This window comes from Eulemur rufifrons, chromosome 15, assembly GCF_041146395.1.
Source record: "Eulemur rufifrons isolate Redbay chromosome 15, OSU_ERuf_1, whole genome shotgun sequence".
NCBI classification, from domain to species: Eukaryota; Metazoa; Chordata; class Mammalia; order Primates; family Lemuridae; genus Eulemur; species Eulemur rufifrons.
Window position 1 is genome coordinate 95,420,834 of NC_090997.1, and position 24,069 is coordinate 95,444,902.

Consider the following 24,069-nt stretch of genomic DNA (forward strand, 5'->3'; position numbering starts at 1 on the left):
AATACTTCAAGCCAGAAACTGGGCTTCATTGTTGACAACTTCCTTCCACATACCTTCCACACCACTCCAATGCTAAAGGCAGCCAATTGTTCCCTTACTTATTTCTTGAATCCATCCACTTTTCACCATTCCACTGGCCAAGGATGGTCTCACGTACTCATCACTTCTTCCCCCGTAATGGCAACAGTCTCCAAATCTGTCTACTGGCTTCATTTTCCATCATCTAAGTTGTCACCAGAGTGATCCTTCTAAAACAGACATCTGAGATTGCCACTCTGCTGCTTCTAAACCCTTCCGTTGCTCTCCACTGCTCCCAAAATATCATGCAGACTCCTTCACATAGTTTCATGACCTGCCCAGCTCTTCCGACATCCTTGCCATTTCTCCTCATTCCCCTGCTTCCCCCATTCTGTTTTCTGATAACTTTCAGTACCTCAAATTCATCATGCTCTCTTGCACTCCAGGCTTTTGCTCATGTGGTTCCTTCCATCCATAACACTAATTTCCAACCACGACCCTTCCCTTAGCTTAACTCCTAAATCATCCTCAAGTCTTGCCTTCAAGTGCCACCTCCTTCAGAATGCTTTTCAGTGACTCTCCTGGTCTAGGCAGGTGGCTCTGCTTGGTGCTCTTCTAGGACTCCGAACCATCATGTTCTTACAATTTCCCGTCAACATGCCTGTGTTCTACTTTACAGTTCTATGCATAGACTTACTGAGACCAAGGTTTGTGTGTCTTTCTTGCTCACAGTTGACTCCTTAACTACATGCCTAGCATAGACGCTGGAATAGAATACATTCTCTCTCTCTCTCTCTCAAATGTTATTTCACCTCTTAGATATATAGTCCTTAGCTTATACTGAAAACAAGCTTTCTTTGACAAATGTCCAAATGTTCTCTCAAAGTGCACTAAAATTACCTATCTCCATTAGGGAAAGAATATTAGAAAATGAATTTTTAAAGGCTTCAGCCTAATAGATCCCTGCCCTCCCACTGCAGCTGACCATGTCGAAGTTAATACATATTTGAGTAATTCAAGTTTTGGGTAATTGGAGATTCAGACAGATCTCTCAAAATGAGGTCACAACACTTGCCTATGAAAGAAGCCCAGAAATATGAAGGATCCTGAGCTTACTTCCATGATCCCTCCTCCTGTTCCTATTCTTCTGTCCTGCAAGGACGCAGGATGAGTGGAGAAGAACCCAAATACCGTTCATGTGGAATGTGAGCACCTCGGCTTGGGCTCGGGCTGTGTTGACTTCAGGGCCAGGCCTGGGACTCTGAGAAGGGAAGGAGGGGAGCAGAGGCCTCCGTGCTCATCCACACCAGGATTCAACCTAAGGCGTCGAGTAAAATATTTTAACTGGCTTGATCAGCACAGGCATTTGTTGTCCTAGAACTCCAAAAGATTTTTTTAAATTACATATTAAGATCACAAAGGGCTGGGTGTGGTGGCTCACACCTGTAATCCCAGCATTCTGGGAAGTCAAGGGGGGAGGATTGCTTGAGGTTGGGAGTTGGAGACAAGCCTGAGCAAGAGTGAGACCCATCTCTACTGAAAAGAGAAACATTAGCCAGGTGTGGTGGCATGCACTTGTAGTCCCAGCTATTTGGGAGGCTGAGGCAGGAGGACTGCTTGAGCCCAGGAGTTTGAGGTTCCAGTGAGGTATGATGATGCCACTGCACTCTAGCCTGGGCAGCAGAGCAAGACTCTGTCTAAAACAAATAAACAAACAAACAAAAACCCCAAAATGAATCATATTATAATGGGACAGCCCTTAGTTAAGCATCAAACATTGTAAAGAAATGATGTGCTATTAAATGTTGCTCCATTTCTCACGTAAAATGTTCCGCTCTTGGTTTTATTCCACTATTTTCATGGTTAAGACCGAGTGGGAGACCTAACTACTTTAATGGAATTTGTCGTAACCTATAATTCTTTGGTTCAAATTTGTTTTATTACCTTCATGCCAACAGCAACTCATTTTCACCTAAAATTGCTTAAGATTATAAAGTATAACATTAATGATTTGAAAAATCAATATGGCCTTCAGGTGAGGACCATGATTATAGGTTAACGTACTATATAATTAAAAGATGCAGGGCCGGGCGCGGTGGCTCACGCCTGTAATCCTAGCACTCTGGGAGGCCGAGGCGGGTGGATCGCTGGAGCTCAGGAGTTCAAGACCAGCCTGAGCAAGAGGGAGAGCCCGTTTCTACTAAGAATAGAAAGAAATTAGCTGGACAACTAAAAATATATATAGGAAAAAAAAATTAGCCGGGCATGGTGGCACATGCCTGTAGTCCCAGCTACTCGGGAGGCTGAGGCAGGAGGATTGCTTAAGCCCAGGAGTTTGAGGTTGCTGTGAGCTAGGCTGACGCCACGGCACTCTAGCCGGGGCAACAGAGCGAGACTCTGTCTCAAAAAAAAAAAAAAAAAGATGCAGGGTATCACTTTAGAGGTGTGGTTCCCCAGGAGCTTTTGGAGCTGACTGAGAGAACAGACTCCAAACTGCCTTCTCCAAAACATCTTTGCAGCACATATGTATCCCCTGAGTCATTTCCATATTAGGGATTTTCAGTAACAAGTTAGTTTTTGTGGCTCACAGTTCCAAACAGTTTGGCTTAGGCAGTTATTAACTTGAAGATCTTTTCTCTTCAAATCTTTCATCCATACCAAAGTATTTAATCAAATGCTGAGAAGTCCTCTTGGGAAACTATTGGGCCATGAACTTCATAAAAATGCCATATTTTTCCTTGCAATTCAGTATGGTCAGGATGTTGCTACTGTGCTGTTTATACTCCAATTCTCTGTACTGTTTGTTCTCACTAGCTTTTCTTTCTTTTTTTAAGAGACAGAGTTTCACTTTGTAGACTCCTGAGTAGCTGGGACTACAGGGATGTGCCACCACTCCTGGCTAATATTTAAAATTTTTTGCAGATTTGAGGTTTCGCTATGTTCTCCAGGCTAGTCTCAAACTCATGGGCTCAAGCAATCCTCCCACCTCAGCCTCCCAAAGGGCTGGATTACAAGAGTGAGCCATCGCGCCCAGCATCTTCTCATTAGTTATGAGTTTTCTAAGAACTGTTTCTGCAAAGGGGAACTGATAAATGTTACCACCATAGGTATGGGCCCCTCATTGCCCTACTTCCCGGCCTTTCCCCAGCACACAGAAGGAGGATCTCAATGCCCTGCTATTGAATAAACGAATAAAAGAATGCTCAGAACAGCATTATTTTACAGATCAAAAATCGGGGCCAAGGCAGGAGGATCGCACAAGGTCAGGTGTTTGAGACCAGCCTGAGCAAGAGCAAGACCCCGTCTCTACTAAAAAAATAGAAAGAAATTACACGGACAACTAAAAATATATATAGAAAAAATTAGCCGGTCATGGTGGCTCATACCTGTAGTCCCAGCTACTCGGGAGGCTGAGGCAGGAGGATTGCTTGAGCCCAAGAGTTTGAGGTTGCTGTGAGCTAGGCTGAAGCCACAGCACTCTAGCCAGGGTGACAGAGCGGGACTCTGTCTCAAAAAAAAAAAATCGGGGCCAAGTCCCCCATTCCCCCTCCCCCAGCTGTAAGCAATCACTAATGTACTTTCTGTCTCTATAGATTTGCTTATTCTAGACATTTCATAGAAATGAGATCACACAATATGTGGTCTCCACAGCCTTTTTAAAAATCACTATTGCCCACTCATTGGGTGGAGCAGCAAATGTTACTACTGTAGCAGAGTTACTATTTGCAACCTCTAGAGAATAGGGACTGGGTAATTTTCATCCTGTGACCAGTACCTGGTGATTCAGTAGTGCTCAATGAACGTCTGATAAATGAACGGTCCCCATAGTAAGGATGAAATGAATAAGCCACCAAAGGGTTATGTGACTTGCTTAAGATCATAATGGCAACAGGAGAATGGGTGATTCAAGTCTCGTTGCTTATATAATGGTTCCTTGCTTCTACAAAACCCAACTTCTGTGAATTTGTTTCCTAATTTGTAAAAATGTTGGCAATATCTACCTCATAGGGTTGTGAAAGTGTTAGCTATTCCTGTACCCATCTTGTCAGATGTGGCAATCATCCTACAATGAAAAAGATAGACAATAGTGCAAGATCAAGAACATGATTGCTGCAGTCAGGCAAACTCCCAGTTCTGCCAGTAAACCAACTGACCCCAGTTTCCCAAGGTTGACAATCAGGACAGGAATACTCAGTTCCCTGCATTCGTTAGAATTAAATAAGGTTGTCTTCCCAGCACCTAGTACATACAGTGTTCAGCTAATGGAAAACCGGCGTCTCTAATTTGACTACTTTTTTTCCTACCTTACTCGGGAATAAGATCATAAAGTTATAAAGTTAGAATCTGACTTCCACTTTACTTGGGAATTACAGTCAGCCCTCTGTATCCTTGGGTTCAGCATCCCGGGATTCAACCAACCCTGGAATGAAAATATTTGAAAAAGCAAGTAAAAAATAACAGTACAACAATAAAAAAATTACAAATAAAATATAATATAGCATAACTATTTACATAGCATTTACAGTCTATTAGGTATTATAAATACAGCACGTCCTAGAATAACATCGTTTTGTTCCACATAGTTTTGTTATAACTTTGATGAGAAAGGGAGGATCCCTTGAGACCAGCCTGAGCAACATTGCAGGTGACCCTGTCTCTACAAAAAATAGAAAAATTAGCTGGGCATGGTGGGCGGTAGTCCTAGCTACTGGGGAGGCAGAGGCTGGAGGATTGCTTGAGCCAGGAGTTGGAGGTTGCAGTGAGCTATGATCACGCTACCGCACTCCAGCCTGGGGCAACAAGAGCGAGACCCTGTCTCAAAAAAATTAAAAAGTATATGGGAGGATGTGCGTATGCTATATGCAAATACTGTGTCATTTTATATCACGGACTCGAGCATCCTTAAATTTTGGTACACTCGGGAGGTCCTAAAACCAAGCAGGACTATATAAGCCTTTTAAGGTTGTAAGGAGAGTATAGCTATCCATTTTACCGATGAAGCCCTGAAGGTTCACAGAGGTTCAGTAACCTGCCTGAGGTTGCAAGGCCGTCGTTAGAACTCCGAGGCCTATTCGCGCTTACCTAGGCCACCGCCAGCACAGTAAATCCAAACCCCGCTACCTAAACTTGAGTTGCCTGTCCAGGCAGTAAACTGCCACCTGACAACCGAGGGTCCTATCAGCATTTTAGGCAGAAGGGCTTCAGGGCAGGGTGTGGGCCCCACTCTGATACTCCACCCTCCTACTTGTATCGCCAACCAAATGAAAGTGCTGGAAAGCCTACGCCTGACATCCAGGCCACTCCAACGAGCCGCCCCGCGGCCCACAGGCCCCCGCCCCTGCGACGTCACGGCCACTAGGTGCAGTGCTCCCTAGGGGCCCCTGCTGGGCCGAGGAGGAAGAACCAGGTCCTTCCTGCCTCTGGCCCGTTACCTGCCGGCGCGGCTCTCTCCGGCACCCGCCCGGCTAGCCTGCGGTAACTTGACGCCACCCGGTCCCCGCGCTCTGCATCCGCATCTCTGCACCACCGCGCCGCACCATGAGCAATCGCCTGCCGCTCGCCCTGCGCCAGCTCCGCCGCCCGCCCCAGCCCCCGGGCCGGCCGCGGGGTCTCCCCGTGCCCTGTCGCGCCAGCAGCACCGGCGGCGGCAGTGGCGGCCGGGAGGGCCTGCTCGGGCAGCGGCGGCTACAGGATGGCCAGGCCCGGAGCAGCTGCAGCCCCGGCGGCCGGGCGCCCGCGGCGCCGGAGTCGATCGTCAGGTGAGTGTCCAGCCTGGCCCCTGCGCGCCAGGCGGCCGCAGCTCTCAGGTTTCCGCGGGTCCCGGGCGCCGCCGCTGGGGGGCTCGCGGAGCGCGGGGCCGGGAGTGCTTGGTGCGGACTACTTAGGCGCGCCGGCCGGTTGGCGGGGGAAGCGCGGGCCGGGGATGGCGGGCGGAGGACTGGGGTGCCCGGGGCCGAGCGGGCCTGGGGATCGGCGGGTGCGAGCATCCCTGGCAGGCGCGGCGCGGACCGCACGCCCTACACGCCCCACACGCCCCGCTCCACGTGCGCCGCCGGCCGCCGGCTGTGATGCAATGGCTGGCTCCCGGCGCGATCAGACAGGAAAGGGGCGGCGCGGCGGAGGGCGGGAGTCGGGAGGAGGGGTGCCCGCTGGGGCTCTGCGCCGCCCCGCCGGCCTCTCTGTCCGCCCGCTCGCCTGGGGTTCAGGGCCGGGGCGGCCTCCCTTCCTGGCTCAGAAAGGCGGTTTCGGGCCCAGAGCCCGCCCGCCCGAGGGCTCCGCATCTGCGGCGTGGGCTGCTGGCGGCTAGCGGTGCATGGAAGTTTGCCCTCTGCCCGGAGCCGCCGCCTCTGTGAGGGGGCGGGTGCTGTGATCGCCGGCACCATTTCCTGAAAGTTTGGTGGAGCCGGGCCCGCCGCGTGATCCGCGGGATGAGCCGAGAGGTCGCTGCCACCTGGTTTCCGGCTTCCCACCTGGAACCCCACCCCACCCCACTCCCAGCGCAGCTGTCCCGGGAAGGCTGTCTCCGGTCTGAGCGCACTGAGGGAGCCCCGGGCAGCCCCCCGCTGGAGGCGCCACCTGCGCTCCCCACGCGCTCAGACCGCTTGCTCCGGTCCTCAGCCACCCCTCCCCTCAGTGGGAGAGAGGAGCAAGAGCCGTGGAGAAGTGGGGTCGCTGGGACCCAGACCGTGCAGAGCGGGGCGCCCAGGACGCACCTGGAGGTGGTGCGGAAGCCCCTTCCTGCCTCCCTCCCACTAGGATTGGGAAAGCGGTCCAGCGTGCCATCGCCCTGGGCAAGCTGCCCCGCCTCCTCTACAAACAACCGCTTTTCTTTCTAGCCCGCGTTCTAAAAGTCATTGCCTGCCCTTCCTTCTCCGCCCTCTCCCTCCCTCCTCTCCTCCCTTTCCCCCTCCCCCTCCTCCTCTGTCTCTGTAATGTGAGTTTCTGAGGCTGTTGGCTTATTGAGTCCACCTTGTTCTCTCTCTGAACGTTGGGTTTACTTTAGGTCAGTGGATTTTAACCAGCGCATAGCTGAGCCTCATCTTAGTGGTTAGAGTCTGAGGGCAGCATGTGAGGCAGAAACCACCAGCCTACCACCCTGTCTTGCTTTATAGAGAGTACTTATTATCTGAAAATTTCTTGTTCATTTATTTATTTACTCATTTCTCGTTTGTCTCACCCACCTGGAATGTAAGCTCCATGAGAGCGGGGAGTTGTCTTCTTCCCTGCTCTGTCTTCGGGGCTGGGGAGAGTGGGTAGGTGCCTGTGAAATGGTGGGTGAATGAATGAATCAAGATTTGGGGTCATCTGCGGGTTGTGTTCATGCAATATAGTTTCCTTTAAAGCCGTAACTGCCCTCCAGATGAGCAGTCAGTAGGGGGCTTCTAGATGGGCTGCACTGGGTTCACCAACCTCAATTCCCTTAGGAAAACGGGGGAGCGGGGGAGATAACAGTGCCTACCTCAAGGGGGCATGAAAACACTTGCAGGAGCGGACACATGCACGATGCGAAGCTCAGGGCTGTTTTGCATTCTAAGCCCTCCACAAATGCTGGCTATTATTTTTTATTACTCTTAACCAAGGGTCGGCAAACTTTATGTAATGGACCAGACAGTAAATATTTTAGGTTTAGCGGGCCAAGAGGAAAAAAAAAATCAAACAATTATGTAAGCACCTTTATAACAAAAGAACAAACTTCCACAATTTTGGGGATGAAATTCAAAATATTATTTGTGGACGCTGAAATTTAAATTTCATATAATTTCCCAATGCCATGAAATATTCTTATTTTGATTTAAAAAAAATTTTAAAAATGTAGGCTGGGTGCGATGGGTCACGCCTGTAATCCTAGCACTCTGGGAGGCCGATGTGGGAGTATCACTTGAGGCCAGGAGTTGGAGACCAGCCTGAGCAGGAGTGAGACCCTGTCTCTACAAAAAAATGCAAAAAAATTGGCTGGGTGTCATGGTGCCTGTAGTCCCAGCTACTTGGAGACTGAGGCAGGAGGATCCCTTGAGCCCAGGAGTTGAGGTTGCAGTGAAGTGTGATGATGTCACTGCACTTTAGCCGGGGCAACAGAGCGAGACTGTGTCTCAAGAAATTAATAAGTAAATAAAAGCCATTCTTAGCTGCTGGGCCATAGTTTGTTGGCTCTTGTTTTAAATTAATGAATTATATCAATGAATTAGTGTTTCATAGAATTATGTGGTTAAGAGCCAGGTACCTCCCTTTGCAGCTGACTTTATCATTCATTAGCTGTGAGAGCTTGGGCAAGCTATTGGATCTCAGTTTCTTTGTATATAAAATGGAAAACTGTAATATCACCTTTTCATAAGATTGTTGTGGACATTACTGTCATCTAGTCGTCCTATGACCTACATCTTTAATGTCTCTGAAACGGGTATTTGTCCTTCAATTGATTGTGTCTTACAGTCCCTGTTGGCTAGGTGGCAGTCATGTTCTGTGCTGGTTTTAACCGGTGGCTGTCGTTGGAGGCAACTGCTTTGGAAATATTTGCTATATTTATAGAAGGGTACCTCTTTTGCCTTTGATTGAGAAGTTGAAATGTAGGGTATTATTAATCAATAGGCTCAGCATTCAAGTATTTAAATTGGTATAATTTTCAATAACACTACCAGCTGCTTTCTCTTACACGCTTTGGCACAGACAGCCAGAGGGAGAGGGGCATGAGTCCGTGGTACTAGCGGTGGTAGTAGACACATTCAATGTAATAGTAACAGTAATATTATTGCCTTTAACAATAGAGTTCCGGGTTTTAGCTACACATGACAGCCCAGCTAGAGAATCCCACATTCCCTCCCACTGTTCTCAGTCAGAATGGAAGCTGACAGGCCATTTTTCTCCCCTAAAGTCAGAAAAGTCTCTGACTAGAAACACGTATGCCACTTTTTAGATTTGTTGAGGCTGGTGTCTCCTTTCTTGTTTGCTTTGCTTGTAACTGGAAGAATAATGAGTAACCCGAAGAATGAAACATTACACACAGGACAAGTTACAGGGAGCCAAGCTAGTTTTGTTTTATTAGCTTAGTTGGTAACAGTGTTGAACCTCCTTTTTATGCCTACACAGGTATGCCTCTGAGAGAGGTGGGTTCCGTTCCAGACCACCACAATGAAGCAAATATTATAATCAAATGAGTCACACGAATTTTTTGGTTTCCCAGTACATGTAAAAGTTATGTTTACACTACACTGTAGTCTACTAAGTGGGCAATAGCCTTGTGTCTACAAAAAACTATGTATACCTTAATTAAAAAATAGTTTATTGCTAAAAAATGTCAACAATCATCTGAGCCTTCAGCAAGTTGTAATCTTTTTGCCGGTGGAAGGTCTTGCCTTGATGTTGGCGGCTGCTGACTGATCAGGGTGGTGGTTGCTGAAAGATAATGAAGTTTGCCACATCGACAGACTCTTCCTTTCAAGAAAAAATTCTCTGTATTGTGCGATGCTGTTTGGTAGCATTTTACCCACAGCAGAACTTCTTTCAAAATCGGAATCAGTCCTCTCAAATCCTGCTGCTGCTTCAACTACTTAGTTGATGTAATCTAATCTTTTTTTGGTGTTTCAACAATGTTCTCAGCATCTTCACAAGGGTTAGATTTCATCTCGAGAGGCCACTTTGCCCACCTATAAGAAGCAAGTCCCCATTCATTCAAGTTTTATCGTGAGATTGCAGCGATTCAGTCAATCTTCAGGCTGCAGTTCTAATTCTAGGTCTCTTGCTGTTTCTACCATATCTGCGGTTCCTTCCTCCACTGAAGTCTTGAACCCCCAAAAGTCATCCATGATGGTTGGAATCAACTTCTTCCAAACTCCTGTTAATGATATTTTGACCTCATTCCATGAATCACACTTTTTTTTTTTCTTTGAGACAAGGTCTTGCTCTGTCACCCTGGGTAGAGTGCAGTGGCATCATCGTAGCTCACTGCAACCTCAAACTCCTGGGTTCAAGCAATCCTCCTGCCTCAGCCTCCCAAGTAGCTGGGACTACAGGTGCACACCAAGATGCCCAGCTAATTTTCTATGTTTAGTGGAGATGGGGTCTTGCTCTTGCTCAGGTTGGTCTCGAACTCCTGAGCTCAAGCAATCCTTCTGCCTCGGCCTCCCAGAGTGTGAGGATTATAGTCGTGAACCACTGCGACTGGCCCCACAAATGTTCTTAATGGTATCTAGAATGGTGAATCCTTTCCAGAAGGTTTTCAATTTACTTTGCCAAGATCCATCAAAGGAATAATTATCTATGGCAGCTATAGCTTTATGAAATGTATTTCTTAAATAATCATACTTGAAAGCCAAAATTACTCCTTGATCCACGGGTTACAGAATGGATATTGTGTTAGCAGGCATGAAAACAACATTAATTTCCTTGTACATCTCCATGATAACTCTTGGGTGACCAGGTGCATTGTCAATGTGCAGTGATATTTTGAAAGAAATCTGTTTTTCTTCTGGGTCTCAAAAGTGGGCTTACAATATTCAGTAAACCTGCTGTGAACAGATGTGCTGTTACCTGGGCTTTGTTGTTAACATTTATAAAGCACAGGCAGAGTTGATGTATCATAATTCTTAAGGGCCCTAGGATTTTCAGAATAGTAAATGAGCATTGGCTCCAACTTCAAGTCACCAGCTGCATTAGCCCCTAACAAGAGGGTCAGCTTGTCATTTGAAGCTTTGAAGCCAGGCACTGTCTTCTCCTTTCTAGCTATGAAAGTCATTGAAGGGATCTTCCTCCACTTAGAAGTCTGTTTTCTCTGTATTGGAAATCTGCTGTTTATTGTAGTCACCTTCATTAATGATCTTAGCTAGATCTTCTGGACAACTTGTTGTAGCTTCTACATCAGGTTTTGTTGCTTCACCTTGCACTGTTACGTTACAGAGACAGCTTTTTTCCGTAGACTTTATGGACCCACCTCTGCTAGCTTCCAACTTCTTCTTCTGCAGCTGCTTCACCTCTCTCAGCCTTCATAGAAATGAAGAGAGGTAGGACCTTGCTCTGCATTGGCCTTTAAGGGAATGTTGTGGCTGGTTTGATCTACCCAGACCACTGAAACTTTCTCCATATCAGTAATGAGGCTGTTTTTAATCGTTTTTATTTTATGTTCACTAGAGTTGCACTTTTAATGCCCTTTAAGAACGTTCCCTTTGCATTCCCAGCTTGGCTAACTGTTTGGCTCAAGAGTCCTAGCTATCAGCCTGTCTAGGCTTTTGACCTCCCTTCCTCACTAAGCTTAATCATTTCTAACTTTGGATTCAAAGTGAGAGACATGCGACTCTTCCTTTTACTTGAATGCTTTGCAGCCATCGTAGGGTTATTCATTGATCTAATTTCAATATTGTTGTGTCTCAGGGAATAGAGAGGCCTGAGGAGAGGGAGAGGAACAGTAACAGCTGGTTGGTGGAACAGTCAGAACATACACAACATTGATCAATTCAGTTCACCATCATATATGGGCAGGGTTCATGGCACCTCAAAACAATTTTAATAGTAATATCAAAGATCGCTGATCACAGATCACCATAACAAATATAATAATAATGAAAAAGTCTGAAATATTGCAAGAATTACTAAAGTATGACACAAGACGCACAATGAGCACATGCTGTTGGGAAAATGGCGCCCATAGACTTGCTCAACGCAGGGTTACCACAAACCATCAATTTGTAAAAAAAAAAAAAAAAAATCTTCCAAGTGCAATAAAGCAAAGCACAATAAAATGAGGTATGGCTGTGTTTTCTTTTCTATCCACCCCCCCCCCCACACACACACTATTTTAAAAATCTGATTCCTTTTAACTGTTGCTGACTTATCTATAGAAGTGTTCCTTTTATTTTATTGAGGGTTAGGCAAGACTGTGAATGTCCTTGAGAAAATTATTGCTGCTAGTGTGAGTGTTCTTAGTGTTTAAGGGTACTTTTGGGTGACAGAAAAAAAAAATATGTACGATCATAAGAAAAATGTCAAGAGCCACCGTAGTATAACTGTTTTACAGGTGAGGAAACTGAGGTCCTTAGAGACTAAGTCAATTGCCCGCTTGCCCACACTTATAAACGAAATGCCCAAGGACCAGTCGTGGGCTATATCTCCACTCAGTCAGTGTTGCAGAACTACTTGGATTCCTTCAAAATTGCTGAGACCTATTGAATCGGACTTCTGGCGTGAGGCACAGAAGTATTTATTCATTCATTCATTTATTTATTTTATTTAGAGACAGAGCCTCACTTGTGATCATAGCTCATTGCAACCTCAAACTCATGGGCTCTAGTGATCCTCCTGCCTCAGCCTCCCAAGTAGCTGGGACTATAGACACATGCCACCACACGCAGCTAAATTTTCTGGTTTTTGTAGAGACAGGGTCTCACTATGTTGCTCAGGCTGCTCTCGAACTCCTGACTTCAAGGGATCCTCCTGCCTCAGCCTCCCAAAGTGCTAGGATTACCAGCATGAGCCACCGCTCCTGAGCAGCAACCTTTATTTCTACCAAGCTCTCCAGATGATCCTTATGCCGAGAGCTGCTTAGGACCCACACCTCAGTGCCTTCCCAGACTAAGCAGAAATAAAGACCCAACGTGCCCAGATTAGCAGTTACAAAAGGCTGGAGAGAGCACAGCATATGGACCTCAGTCACCCATTATTGGACAGATGGATTTTGGTGCTCATTTATTAGGTGATTTGTAAACTTTCCCATATGGTCTCCTTTATTCAACACAATAATATAATTGATTGGCTGGGGATTAAGTTGCTTTATCCCAGTGTTTCAAAACAAAACAAATAGAAATGTTCATGCATCAGACAGTTGCCTGCCCACCTAGCCTACTTGTAGCTCAGTTAACAGTGGAAAGGGTGATCCTGGTTTTGAAGCCTTTAAACTTTTTCTGAGCATCCCTCTCTCCTCGACCCCCTCCTGGCAAGCTAAAGCGTTCTGTAGTTATGTTCGTCCACTACCTCTCTGAAAACTGGGAGAAGCTGCCCCGATGCCTTTTTGTTCCTGGCAATTGACTGCTGATGGTATCTGGCTGGAGCTTTTTCCCCTTGAATTGTTAGCTAGGTGCATGCAAGACCCTGTGGGAGACCAAAACCAAAATTTAAAGATTGTAACACTGAAGCTTGGGTACTGCCTTGGCTGAACCTTTAGTCTATTGTCAGAGGGGGAAAAAACGTGGTAACATTTCCTAGGGGTGGTGGTGGTGAAGGTGGCCTTTGAAGTCACTCATCCCAGAAGGCTCCAGAAAGAAAGCCTAGCCCTTACCACATTTACTTAGGCCTTCCCCACCCTGGGCCAGCACTCTCACCTCCAGAGAGGTGAAGGTGAAGGTGATCCCTGTTGAGCTTTTAGAAGGTCCAAATGCTTCTCTCTCTAGGAGGTCTTTGTAGCATTGTCAGATTTGATGTGTCCCGGACATTTCTGCTCCATTCCTTTTCCTTCCTTCCTTCCTTCCTTCCTTCCTTCCTTCCTTCCTCCCTGGGCCCTGGACCTTATCCAGACCCACCACTTCTTGTCCAACAGCAGCCCCTCCCCCACCCCATCTTCACTACCCTTTTCCCACCTTCATGTGCTTTCCCTGTGGACCCCAATTTTGTTTTTTTTGGAGGGGGGAGTATGGTGGAGGAAGGGGATTACTTAAAATAGAAACCCAAACTTTTTATTATAGTAAACTTGGAAAACACAAGAGAAAAATTCTCCCCTAGAAACTTATTAACATCTAGTTTGTCTCCCTCTGCATATTTTCAGAATTGGATTGCCACAGTTTACACTGCGTTAGTGTGTCTTGATTTCATTGTTAGCCTGTCTCTTCCCTCCACACTGTATTGTCAACCTAAAAGGAAGAAGCTGAGGCAAAATTACTGTACGTGTTAATATAAGTGGAGAGTTTATTTGGGGCAGGCTTGAGGATTGCAACTGGGTAGCAGATTCAAGTTGATTAGCAGCAGTTACAAGTGGGTCTTTAAAGGGAAAATCCACTTCTACCTGCTGCTAAACCTCTTTAAACTGCTTTGAAAGGGAAGATCTAGTCTGGAACAAATGACTTTAACCCGCTGCCCCCAGGCATGGCTGTGGGGAAGGGATGACTGAAGTCTCCCCCTCCTGGTCTCTGGGCCTGCCTTGCTCCCTCGCACTGCTCTGAGGTATTTTTCTTTTCTCTGTATACTTGGAGCGCATCCTTCTGTTGTCTCGTTATTTTCACTTGTAATAACAGACTTTCTAAGAAAATGTGTTGTATCAAGACTTTCTACTCATTAACCAAAAAATGACTATGTTATTTTTCTTTCTCAATGTAGAGAAGTCATTCAGAATTCAAAAGAAGCTTTGAGGTTATTGCAAGAAAAAAACCCTGCCTTTAAGCCAGTTCTTGCTATTATTCAGGTAAGCCGGGAACTGATTCAGCCCTACTATTTTAGGATGCCTTTCACTCTAGAAAATTGTATGCAAAAGACCATCTGCATTTCTTGTCAAAGAAGAGATGGCTCAGTTGGGAATGCTGTCAGTTTCCCTTTCTTTGGTCATTTGCTTCCTTGGGGTCTCGGTAGGTCCCGCCCTGCTTGAAGGTGTTGTCCTTCGTGAGTCTTCCTCTCTGGGGTAGCTTTCAGAGGTCAGGAGGTAGATGCCCACGCAGACTGCATTACACAGGATACACTGTGGTCTGTGATACAATGCTCACGTGATACGGCAGAAAAAAAAATTCCCCTTTGTTTCTGGTGGAAGACAGATGCTTGATGAAACATGGGTATTTGGTGATCTTTTGACTCTCTCTCTTAAAGCCTGCTATAAGCTTCATGGGCCAGAAGGCATTACCATGTCAAAAGGGCTTTGCAAGCCATGAACATCTTTTGGCTGCAGCCCCTTGGTTCTGAGCTGCAGTTGGCACTGTGTGCCATCCCGATTGGCACTCGTGTGTGGTGGCAGGTGCCGAGAGATAATGAGGTGAGCCAAGCCTGTAAGCTAACACAGCCCGACAGTTGGGGGTTTGGCACACACTAGTGTATCAAAATAGCAGCCTCTCGTTCCATCAGTGTTGTTTTTCAAGGCTGTAGAACTCTACTCAAGTTACTTACGTTCTTTGGGGTCTGTATACACATCCCCTTACAAAGAAAGACAAGTTGGGACAATAGAAAGAAAATTAGATTGGGAGCTTGGGCCTCCTGGGAATCTCCTCACTCTTTGGCTTTCTACCTAAGGGCAAACCACTCAAACTCCTATCTTTGTCCTCATTTACGGAGGGATGGTCACTATGTTCCCATGTAGGTCTTACAATAGGAGGGATATATTTTTTTAAGTGACATAACTTGAAAGCCTGAGAAAGTAATATATTCATAAATACTTGCCATTAGTCCCTTTTTAGAAGCAATACGATTCTTTTTCTGCATTTTCCTTATCGTCTTTGTAATTAGATCATTTACAATCACAAAATTGGTCCCTGTATTATATTTTATGCCGATTCAAGATTCTTTTATGTTGTTACATTCTCCTTCCTCCCCTCTCCTAAGGCAGGTGATGAGAACTTGATGCAGGAAATCAACCAGAATTTGGCCGAGGAGGTGAGGATGGTTGAATTTTTAAAAATTCATTATCGTTTTTAACAATCTATTCTCTTATAGTGACAAATAACCTTGTGTTCCCTTTTCAGGCCGGTCTGAACATCACTCACATTTGCCTTCCTCCCGGCAGCAGTGAAGATGAGGTAACTAGGGCAGAGCGCTTAGCGCTGAAACTCTTTCCTCTTTAGACCTCGTGGGCCTATTCGCATCTTCTATTGTGGCTGCAACAGATCCAGCCTTGTCCTGTGGCTGAATTTTTAGAAGGAAACATTTTTTTCTCTAACGTAAATGCTTCTTGATCTCTTTTTCCTTTCTTGCTATTTCTCCTGAAGACTTGAGCTGCCACTCGGCGGTTTTCGTTGTGTTTCTTCAGCTGTAGTGGCAGCGTCCGTTAGTGGAACTGTCAGGCTGCGGGTGTCTGCAGGACAGGTTCTGGTCTGGCTCTGTCGGGACAGGTTGGTTGACCTTGGGCCATTCCTCTGGCTTCTCTGGGTCACAGTTGCCTTGCTGATAAAATAAAAGAATAGGACCAGATGGTCTTCAGGGTCCTTTCCAGGCTAACATCTGTGTTTCCTTCAGAGGCGTATTGCGGAAGCAGATAAAAAACACCCATAGTCTCCCTTTCGCCGCTGTTCCGATGCTGTTCCGTGTGATCTGGTTGTTTCTGCCAGCAGGGAGTCACAGCCTCTCCAGGTGCCATCTCAAGCCTGGGAGAAGCAGCCTCCCTGCTAAGCAGAGGTGAGGAAACTGGACCTCGGGCCACAGGTCCCTGTGCAAGGGCCTGGTCCTTTCGGGGCTGGCTTTTCTTCCGACTGCCTGGCCGTTTGTATGTCTTCTTTTGAGAAACGTCTATTCAGGTCTTTCGTCTGTTTTTTAATCAGAATATTTGGTTTTTTGCTATTGTTTGTATTTTTGCTTCTATGGCTTGTGCTTTTTATGGGTTAGGCTTTGTGGGATAGGAAACCTCAAATAACAGAGTTTTTTTTTTTCTTAAGCATGAATAGAGTTTGGAAGTAGGCAGGCCTTGGCTGGTGGCATCAGCAAGTTATAGAAACTCGGGCTCCTACTGTCCCTCTGCTCTGCCATCTTTGCTGTGCTACCTCCTGGGCCAGGATGGAGATTCAGCTCTACCTGTCACACTCACAGTCTAGCCAGTGTCAGATAAAAAATAAATCCAGACTTAGTAAGGAGAGTTATTTGAAAGGATTATTGCAAGGTAGGGAAAGGGACTTTGCCCCAGGGGAAGTGGGAGGAAAGAAAGGTCGCCTTAGGGGAGAGTAGATCAGAGAATGTTTTCCTTTGAGGTAATATGGTAGTTTCTTTTTTTTTTTTTTTTTTTTTTTTTTGAGACAGAGTCTCACTTTGTTGCCCAGGCTAGAGTGAGTGCCGTGGCGTCAGCTTAGCTCACAGCAACCTCAAACTCCTGGGCTTAAGCGATCCTACTGCCTCAGCCTCCCGAGTAGCTGGGACTACAGGCATGCGCCACCATGCCCGGCTAATTTTTTCTATATATGTTTTTTAGCTGTCCATATAATTTCTTTCTATTTTTAGTAGAGATGGGGTCTCGCTCTTGCTCAGGCTGGTCTCGAATTCCTGAGCTCAAACGATCCGCCCACCTCGGCCTCCCAGAGTGCTAGGATTACAGGCGTGAGCCACCGCGCCCGGCCGGTAGTTTCTTTTGTAGTTCTTTGAGGACTCTCTGTAGAGTAATCTATACTGTCTTCTTCTTCTTTTTTTTTTTTTTTTTTTTTTTTTTTTTGAGATAGAGTGTTGCTCTGTTGCCCAGGCTAGAGTGCCATGGCATCAGCCTAGCTCACAGCAACCTCAAATTCTTGGGCTCAAGTGATCCTCCTGCCTCAGCCTCCCGAGTAGCTGGGACTACAGGTTCGAATCACCACGCCTGGCTAAATTTTTCTACTTTTAGTAGAGATGGGGTCTCACTCTTGCTCAGGCTGATCTCAAATCTCTGGGCTCAAGCAATCCTCCTGCCTCAGTTTCCCAAGGTGCTAGGATTACAGGTGTGAGCCACCGCACCTAGCGTATACTGTTTTCTATAATGGCTTCGCTGATCTACATTTCCATCAACAGTGTGTTAGAGTTCCCCTTTCTCCACATCCTTGCCAGCATTTGTTTTTTGTTATTGTTGTTGTCTTTTTGATAATAGCCATTCTAACTGGGGTTAGGTAATACCTCATTGTGGTTTTGATTGCATTTCCCTGATGATTAGTGACATTTTGTCATATACCTGCTGGCCATTTGTATGTCTTTTGAGAAATGTCTAGTCAGGTCTTTTGACTGTTTTTTAATCACATTATTATTCTTATTTATTTATTTTTTTTTAGTTCCTTACATATTCTGGAAATTAACCCATTGTCGGGTGCATAGTTCGCAAATACTTTTTCCTATTTTGTAGGTCATCTCTGGGCTCTGGTGATTGTTTTCTTTGCTGTGCAGAAGCTTTTTATTTTGGTGTAATCCCATTTGTCTGTTTTTGCTTTTGTTGCCTACATTTTTGAGAATTTATATAAAAAATCCTTGCCCAGACCAATGTCATGAAGTGTTTCCCGTGTATTTTCTTCTGGTAGAAATTTTATAATTTCCAGTCTTACATTTAAGTCTTTAATCCATTTTCAGTTGATTTTTGTAAAGGATGAAAGATAAGGATCTAGTTTCATTCTTCTGCATGTGCATATCCAGTTTTCCCAGGACCTTTTATTGAAGAAACAGTTTTTTCTCCACTGTGTGTTCTTGTTACCTTTGCCTTGGCTTGTTTTTTGACAAGGAATCATTTATTCCTTATTTTTCTTTGGTGAAATTCTCCTAAAGTGAAATAGTATGACATTATGATGTTGGAAAAAGTATCTCAGTTTACTGCTTAGGATTTTTGTTTTTGTTTTTGCTGCTTCTCCCAAATCCTAGGTGCAGGTAACAATGGTTCCCTGACTTCATTTTGGGCTCTTAGATTTCACAGTCTCTGACCACCCCCCACTCCCATCATTCTGTTGGCCCTTTACTCACATAACCTGCGTTGTTTTTCTGCATATCATTTTTTACCTCCAGAGATTATATTATTATTATTATTTATTTTTTGGAGGAGGGTCTTGCTTCCTCCACTAGAATGGAAGCTCCGTGAGAGTAGTTTTGTTTACAACTGTGTATTCCCTTTACTTAGAACTGGTACAAAGTAGGTAGGTGCTCAAAACATATTTGCTGAATGAAGAATGAAAGAATGCTGAATAAATGAAACAAAATTTTCTTTCTGATTTTGTACATCGAATAGCTTTTTTGCTCCCTACCAGGTGGTAATACCACAGTGATCTTTTACTCGGCAATGGAACAAAAATGGTAAACTAACACTTCCTCAGAGTGACATCCACATGCCCAGGCTAGTATCTTCTTACTCGTGAGCAAATACTTTTGTTAAGTGAAATGAATCAGGATTTTATCTCCTGACATAAAGTAGAGAAAAACAGAGAGAGGACAGAGCATTGTTTATTTAGAGACGTACCTAGCCATTCATTAGCTATTACACATTAGCTTCCCAAACTGTACTTTGGTCTTTTTCATAAATTGTGAGTTAGTGTTTTCTATAAAAAGGAGTTGTGTGTGCTTAGCGTTTTTCTATCATACGCCTTTGGAAAGGCTTCCTATGTGCCATGCAGGTCCAGAGACCCTGAGGGCCTCTGTGACTTCTTGCATGTCATGATTCCTAAGCTTTGTTGAACACTTTGTATTTGAAGCTCACAGGCTTAGCTGGGCCAGGTTGGAGCACCTGAGACTCATGCTACCTGGCGTCCCTGGAAACTGGCAGTGTGTTTGACTTAAAATGGTTGTTCACCTAGCATTGTCTTTTGTCTATCTAATCCTTAATAGCTGTTGAGCTTTGGGTTGGTTTGGTTTGGTTTTGGCACAGAGTAGAATAGTAAGAAACACGGAGAAGTCACTAAAAAATTCAGCCAAGATTTTATTTTGTTTCTTTTTCTGATCTTATTAAAACATGATAAAAGGAGAAACTAGACCTCTTCATTCTGCTTTAGACCAAGGCTTCAACACAGAGTAAAAAAAAAAAACCCAAAATCTATAACATGCATTTTTCATGAATCCAGTTTTTATATAAAGTTTCTTTTGTTGGGTCTTATTTTTACAAAACTAATTTTTGGGTTTTTGTTTTATTTTTCTCTTTAGATTATAGATGAAATCTTGAAGATTAACGAAGACACCAGAGTCCATGGCCTTGCTCTTCAGATCTCGGAAAACTCATTTAGCAACAAAGTCCTCAATGCCTTGACACCAGAAAAAGATGTTGATGGGTAAAAAAACATATTTAAAAAAAAAAAACCTATTGCTAAATCACTTCTTCTACTGTGATTTTACCCCCTAAATTCCTGCTATTTGTTTCAACTATGTCAGTAATTAGGAGATGAAAAAATCATTTAAAATATTTCATGAGTTTGAGGACTTTTTAAATTCTGTGTACAGAAAGCACATTATTTTGGAAAATACACTAACCTTTTTATAGTGCTTGGGTGACACAGGTTTTATTTGAAATTTGAGGGAAAAATCATAACTATCAGGTGCCCTGATTCATGCCATGGCGTGATGTAAGCTTCCTAGGACAAAGAATACTGCCCAAAGAATCTGCCAAGGGGGATTAGCATGTTACCTGAGGATTAAAAACCCATTTTCCTACGTGGAAATTAGGAATTATTATATCTTGTACTGTGGCCAAAAAAGAACACAATGGGTTTAGGGTCATAAGGTGGTAAGCAAATTTATAAGGTCAGACTCTTGATCTGGGAGTATATCCTTCAGGGGCTGGATAGAGGCTGCCACCTCCCTGAGACACCCAGGCATCTTCCATTCTAGTCTGTTATTGTGGCTTGGGGTAGACCCAAACACAGGTTGAAACATTGTCGCAAAAATCTCCAGTGCTGTGGCAGACTAACTACAAAGGGAGAAAAAGCCCCAATCAATGAGAAAACTTTCAGAATCCGAAGGTATCAGGGCATAGTTTCAAGTCTTTCCTAAAAGGAGGCAATTGTGAAAACTTTTCTAAATGTCCCCATCTTGTTACTAATCTGGATTGACACTGTCAGTTTAATATAAAATATAATTCTAAATTTCCAAGTAGGAAAATGGGGTTTTTAATCCCCAGGAAACATGCTGATCCCCTCTTGTAGATACTTACAGAATGTTTTGTCTTAGATTTGAACAAGGAAAGGCACAGAAGCCATTGAAAATGTGTGGTTACCCATTTGTGTTTTTCCTGATTTCCCAAGGAGATAAATACTAAAGTCATGGGGTTCAGACCTGTGAACCCCAGGTCTTACTGGGTCATTGCAGATTCTTAGGATTGGTTCTGGGTTTCAAGTAGACTGTAGGACTGTGGTGTTGTGCTATTCCAGGGGTACATACGTTGCATTGTCATTCACAGAAATGTGCTCTCTGTGAAGTGGGGTTGTGAAGTGAAGCCCTGCATAGCCTCATGCTACATCCTGGTATATGGGCAGAATCAGAAAGCCCCAGGAAGGGACCAGAGTGAAGTTTCCTGAGGGGCTTAACAGCCTTTATTGTCTGTCCTCTTTTTAATTTACGTATGGTGTATTCTGTCCATCAAACATTGACTTGTGTGTTATTTGAGACTAATACAGGTGAACTACATATAAGTGAGTTTTGACTGGACTGTGACTTACCTGTTCCCTTATTTTCTGATCCAGAGTAACAGATATAAACCTGGGGAAGTTGGTTCGTGGAGATGCCCACGAATGTTTTGTTTCACCTGTCGCCAGAGCTATAATTGAACTTCTTGAAAAATCAGGTAGGGTGCTCCTTAAGAAATGTTGAGTTTTGGCCAGGTATGGTGGTTCACACCTGTAATCCTAGCACTTTGGGAGGCTGAGGCAGGAGGATCACTTTAGCCCAGGAGTTTGAGGTTACAGTGAGCTATGATGACACCACTGTACTCCAACCCGGGCAACAGAGCGAGATCCTGTCTCAATAAAAGAAAAGAAATACTGTTTTCTCTTTATTGGTGTTTACATTATTTTCTCATAAGGATTTGTTTCTGAGAGATTCTAGTTGAAACTTGGTAGTAATACTTAATGTTGACGTACTTTTCTTTTGGGAGATACAAATGAATAACTAGAATATTTTTCTGGTAAGATTGACTGTATTATAATTTAGAAAAGAAATTGGTAAAGATGAATGACTGGCCTGTTTTAAACATGTTCAGTTTCCCTTGTGAAACAGTCAAAATAACCACAGTGAAAAATGTTTCAAGTTTCAACTTATCAAATCTGTCAATATGTATGCCGAGGTAAGACTTACATTTTTTTCCAATGTCAGACAGATAATGTGCCGACATGGTAACAACTATTGAGGGAGGCCCATCTCACACATGAGTGTGAAAACCCACTCATCATGCTCATGAACTACAAAAGGATCAAGACTTACATTGAAGACTTAAATGCAGAAGCTGTTAGATGTAGTTTAGGGTACAGAAACCTAGATTGGGATTTATTAGTGAGCAGTATCCTTTTCAATAGTGAGTACTTAAAAACTTTCCATCATTCTCCCCTTGACCTTACATTTTTATGTTAGTGAAATAGAAATGAATACTTTCTCTTTCTTCATTATTAAATTTAATGGGTAAATTATTGCCAAGTATATGATATATCTAAGGGCTGTCTAGCTGAGAACATAAAAATTCAACTAACTAAATTTTTCTCTATGTCAATTTGGATAAAAAAGAGGCAAATGCCCCTCTCCCACCTCAAACATGCAATAAGCAAACAAAAATTCAAAAAATATATAGCCAAGTTTTAGTAAAAGATTAACTTTCAGGATATACCTTTTGGGCAGTAACCATTAAGGTCAAATCTCTGAGATAATCCATATATATATAGCGTTTTTCCATCACGTGGATTATCAAGATGTTGATTCCGAGCCACTTCACCAGAAAATTCTCCAAGAAAGAAGAGCAAATTACAGCAAGTAACTTATAGTAATGCCTTGTAGAAAGAAAATCAGCAATACGAATTGGAACTAAAAGCATTCAAATAGAGAATCTTGGTTAATCACAGCACGCCACTCCTAGCTTACAGTCATTGTAGGTTGTTGCTAAGAAGGCCAAGTTTTAAAAGGGCATTCTTCCTTAAGTCAAAGCTGTATGTGAGGAAGGATCTGAAGTTTTGATTGTAATATTGAATTTTCATTTGGTTGGTAGGTGTCAACTTAGATGGAAAGAAGATCTTGGTAATAGGGGCCCATGGCTCTGTGGAAGCTGCCCTGCAGTGCCTGTTCCAGAGAAGAGGGTCCCTGACAATGAGCTCCCAGTGGAAAACGCCCCAGCTTCAAAGCAAGGTAAATTCCATGTTGGAAACACACAACCTTGAATGCTTGTGTTAGAAAAGAAGAAAGGCTGGAAGTGTGTAAGCTAAGCACGTAACTTAAAAAGTTGGAGAAAGAAAATTGAATAGACTTATAGATATTAAGTGACATTGACTCAGTCCACTTACCAAAGAAGCAAACAAAAAAGGCAACAGGTGGTTTTACAAATGAGTTCTATCTCAGAAAGAACAGATCGTTCTGATCTAATCTTTTCTCCAGTGAATGGACAAAGAAGGAGCATATCCTAACTCTATGGGTGCCAAACTAGACAAGGACCAGGTGCTAAAGGAAGATTAAGGCCATTTTCACCCATGAATATAGATGAAATAATAATGAGCAAAATTTTAGAAAACCAAATATAGCACGAAGTTGAGTTTATTTTAGGATTGCCAGGGTAATTTAACGTCAGAAAATTTATTATTGTAATTTACCACATTATCAGATTAAAAACTATATATTCACCATAGTAGATGCAGAATAATCATTTGATAAAATGATCACTTTGAGGCCAGGAGTTTGAGGTTGCTGTGAGCTATGATGACACCACTGCAGTCTAGCCTGGGCAACAGAGAGAGCAAAAAGATCAGAGCAGCATGTTTATAATGCAATGCAAAAAGTATCATAAACAGTGACCTAAATGTCCACCAGAGTGAATGAATAAATCAGTATAGTTGTACATAGAGTAAATATAGATATATATTTATAAAAACAGAATGACATACCAACAGTAATAATTTAAAAAACTAGAACTGTAGATATCAACATAGAAAAAAATTTCAAAACAGTACTCAGTGAAAAAAAAAAAAACAAGTTGCTGAAGGATGTGTTTCATATAATACCATTTATATATCTGAAAGCAATCCACATATATGTATATTTTAGGGTTATATGCATATGAAGAAAAAGTATAAAGAAATGCATGGGGCTGGGCATGGTGGCTCACACGTGTAGTCCTAGCACTCTGGAGGCCGAGGCGGGAGGATAGCTTGAGCTTAAGAGTTCGAAACCAGCCTGAGCAAGAGTGAGATCCTGTCTCTACTAAAAATAGAAAAAATTAGCCGGGCATGATGGTGCATGTCTGTAGTCCCAGCTACTCGGGAGGCTGACGCGGTA

The 24,069-nt window shown here is 43.9% G+C and overlaps 1 protein-coding gene and 1 non-coding gene across 4 annotated transcripts in view; one reads left to right on the forward strand and one right to left on the reverse strand.

The window, feature by feature from the left end:
* The first annotated feature begins 5,121 nt into the window (after nucleotides 1-5,121).
* MTHFD1L (methylenetetrahydrofolate dehydrogenase (NADP+ dependent) 1 like) overlaps nucleotides 5,122-24,069 on the forward strand; it is a 186,677-nt gene continuing 167,729 nt past the window's right edge. The window contains exons 1-7 of one of the 3 annotated variants that reach the window (XM_069488616.1): nucleotides 5,122-5,777; nucleotides 14,311-14,395; nucleotides 15,517-15,567; nucleotides 15,657-15,710; nucleotides 19,753-19,877; nucleotides 21,285-21,385; nucleotides 22,793-22,929. In XM_069488616.1, the coding sequence (XP_069344717.1) occupies nucleotides 5,557-5,777; nucleotides 14,311-14,395; nucleotides 15,517-15,567; nucleotides 15,657-15,710; nucleotides 19,753-19,877; nucleotides 21,285-21,385; nucleotides 22,793-22,929 (774 nt within the window). In that variant the 5' untranslated portion in view covers nucleotides 5,122-5,556. The remainder of the gene's footprint in view (nucleotides 5,778-14,310; nucleotides 14,396-15,516; nucleotides 15,568-15,656; nucleotides 15,711-19,752; nucleotides 19,878-21,284; nucleotides 21,386-22,792; nucleotides 22,930-24,069) is intronic. The other 2 variants (XM_069488615.1, XM_069488614.1) reach the window with 2 other exon arrangements.
* Nucleotides 21,907-22,010, reverse strand: LOC138396208 (small nucleolar RNA U13). The gene has a single exon (XR_011235672.1). It is a non-coding gene; the product is annotated as a small nucleolar RNA U13 (small nucleolar RNA).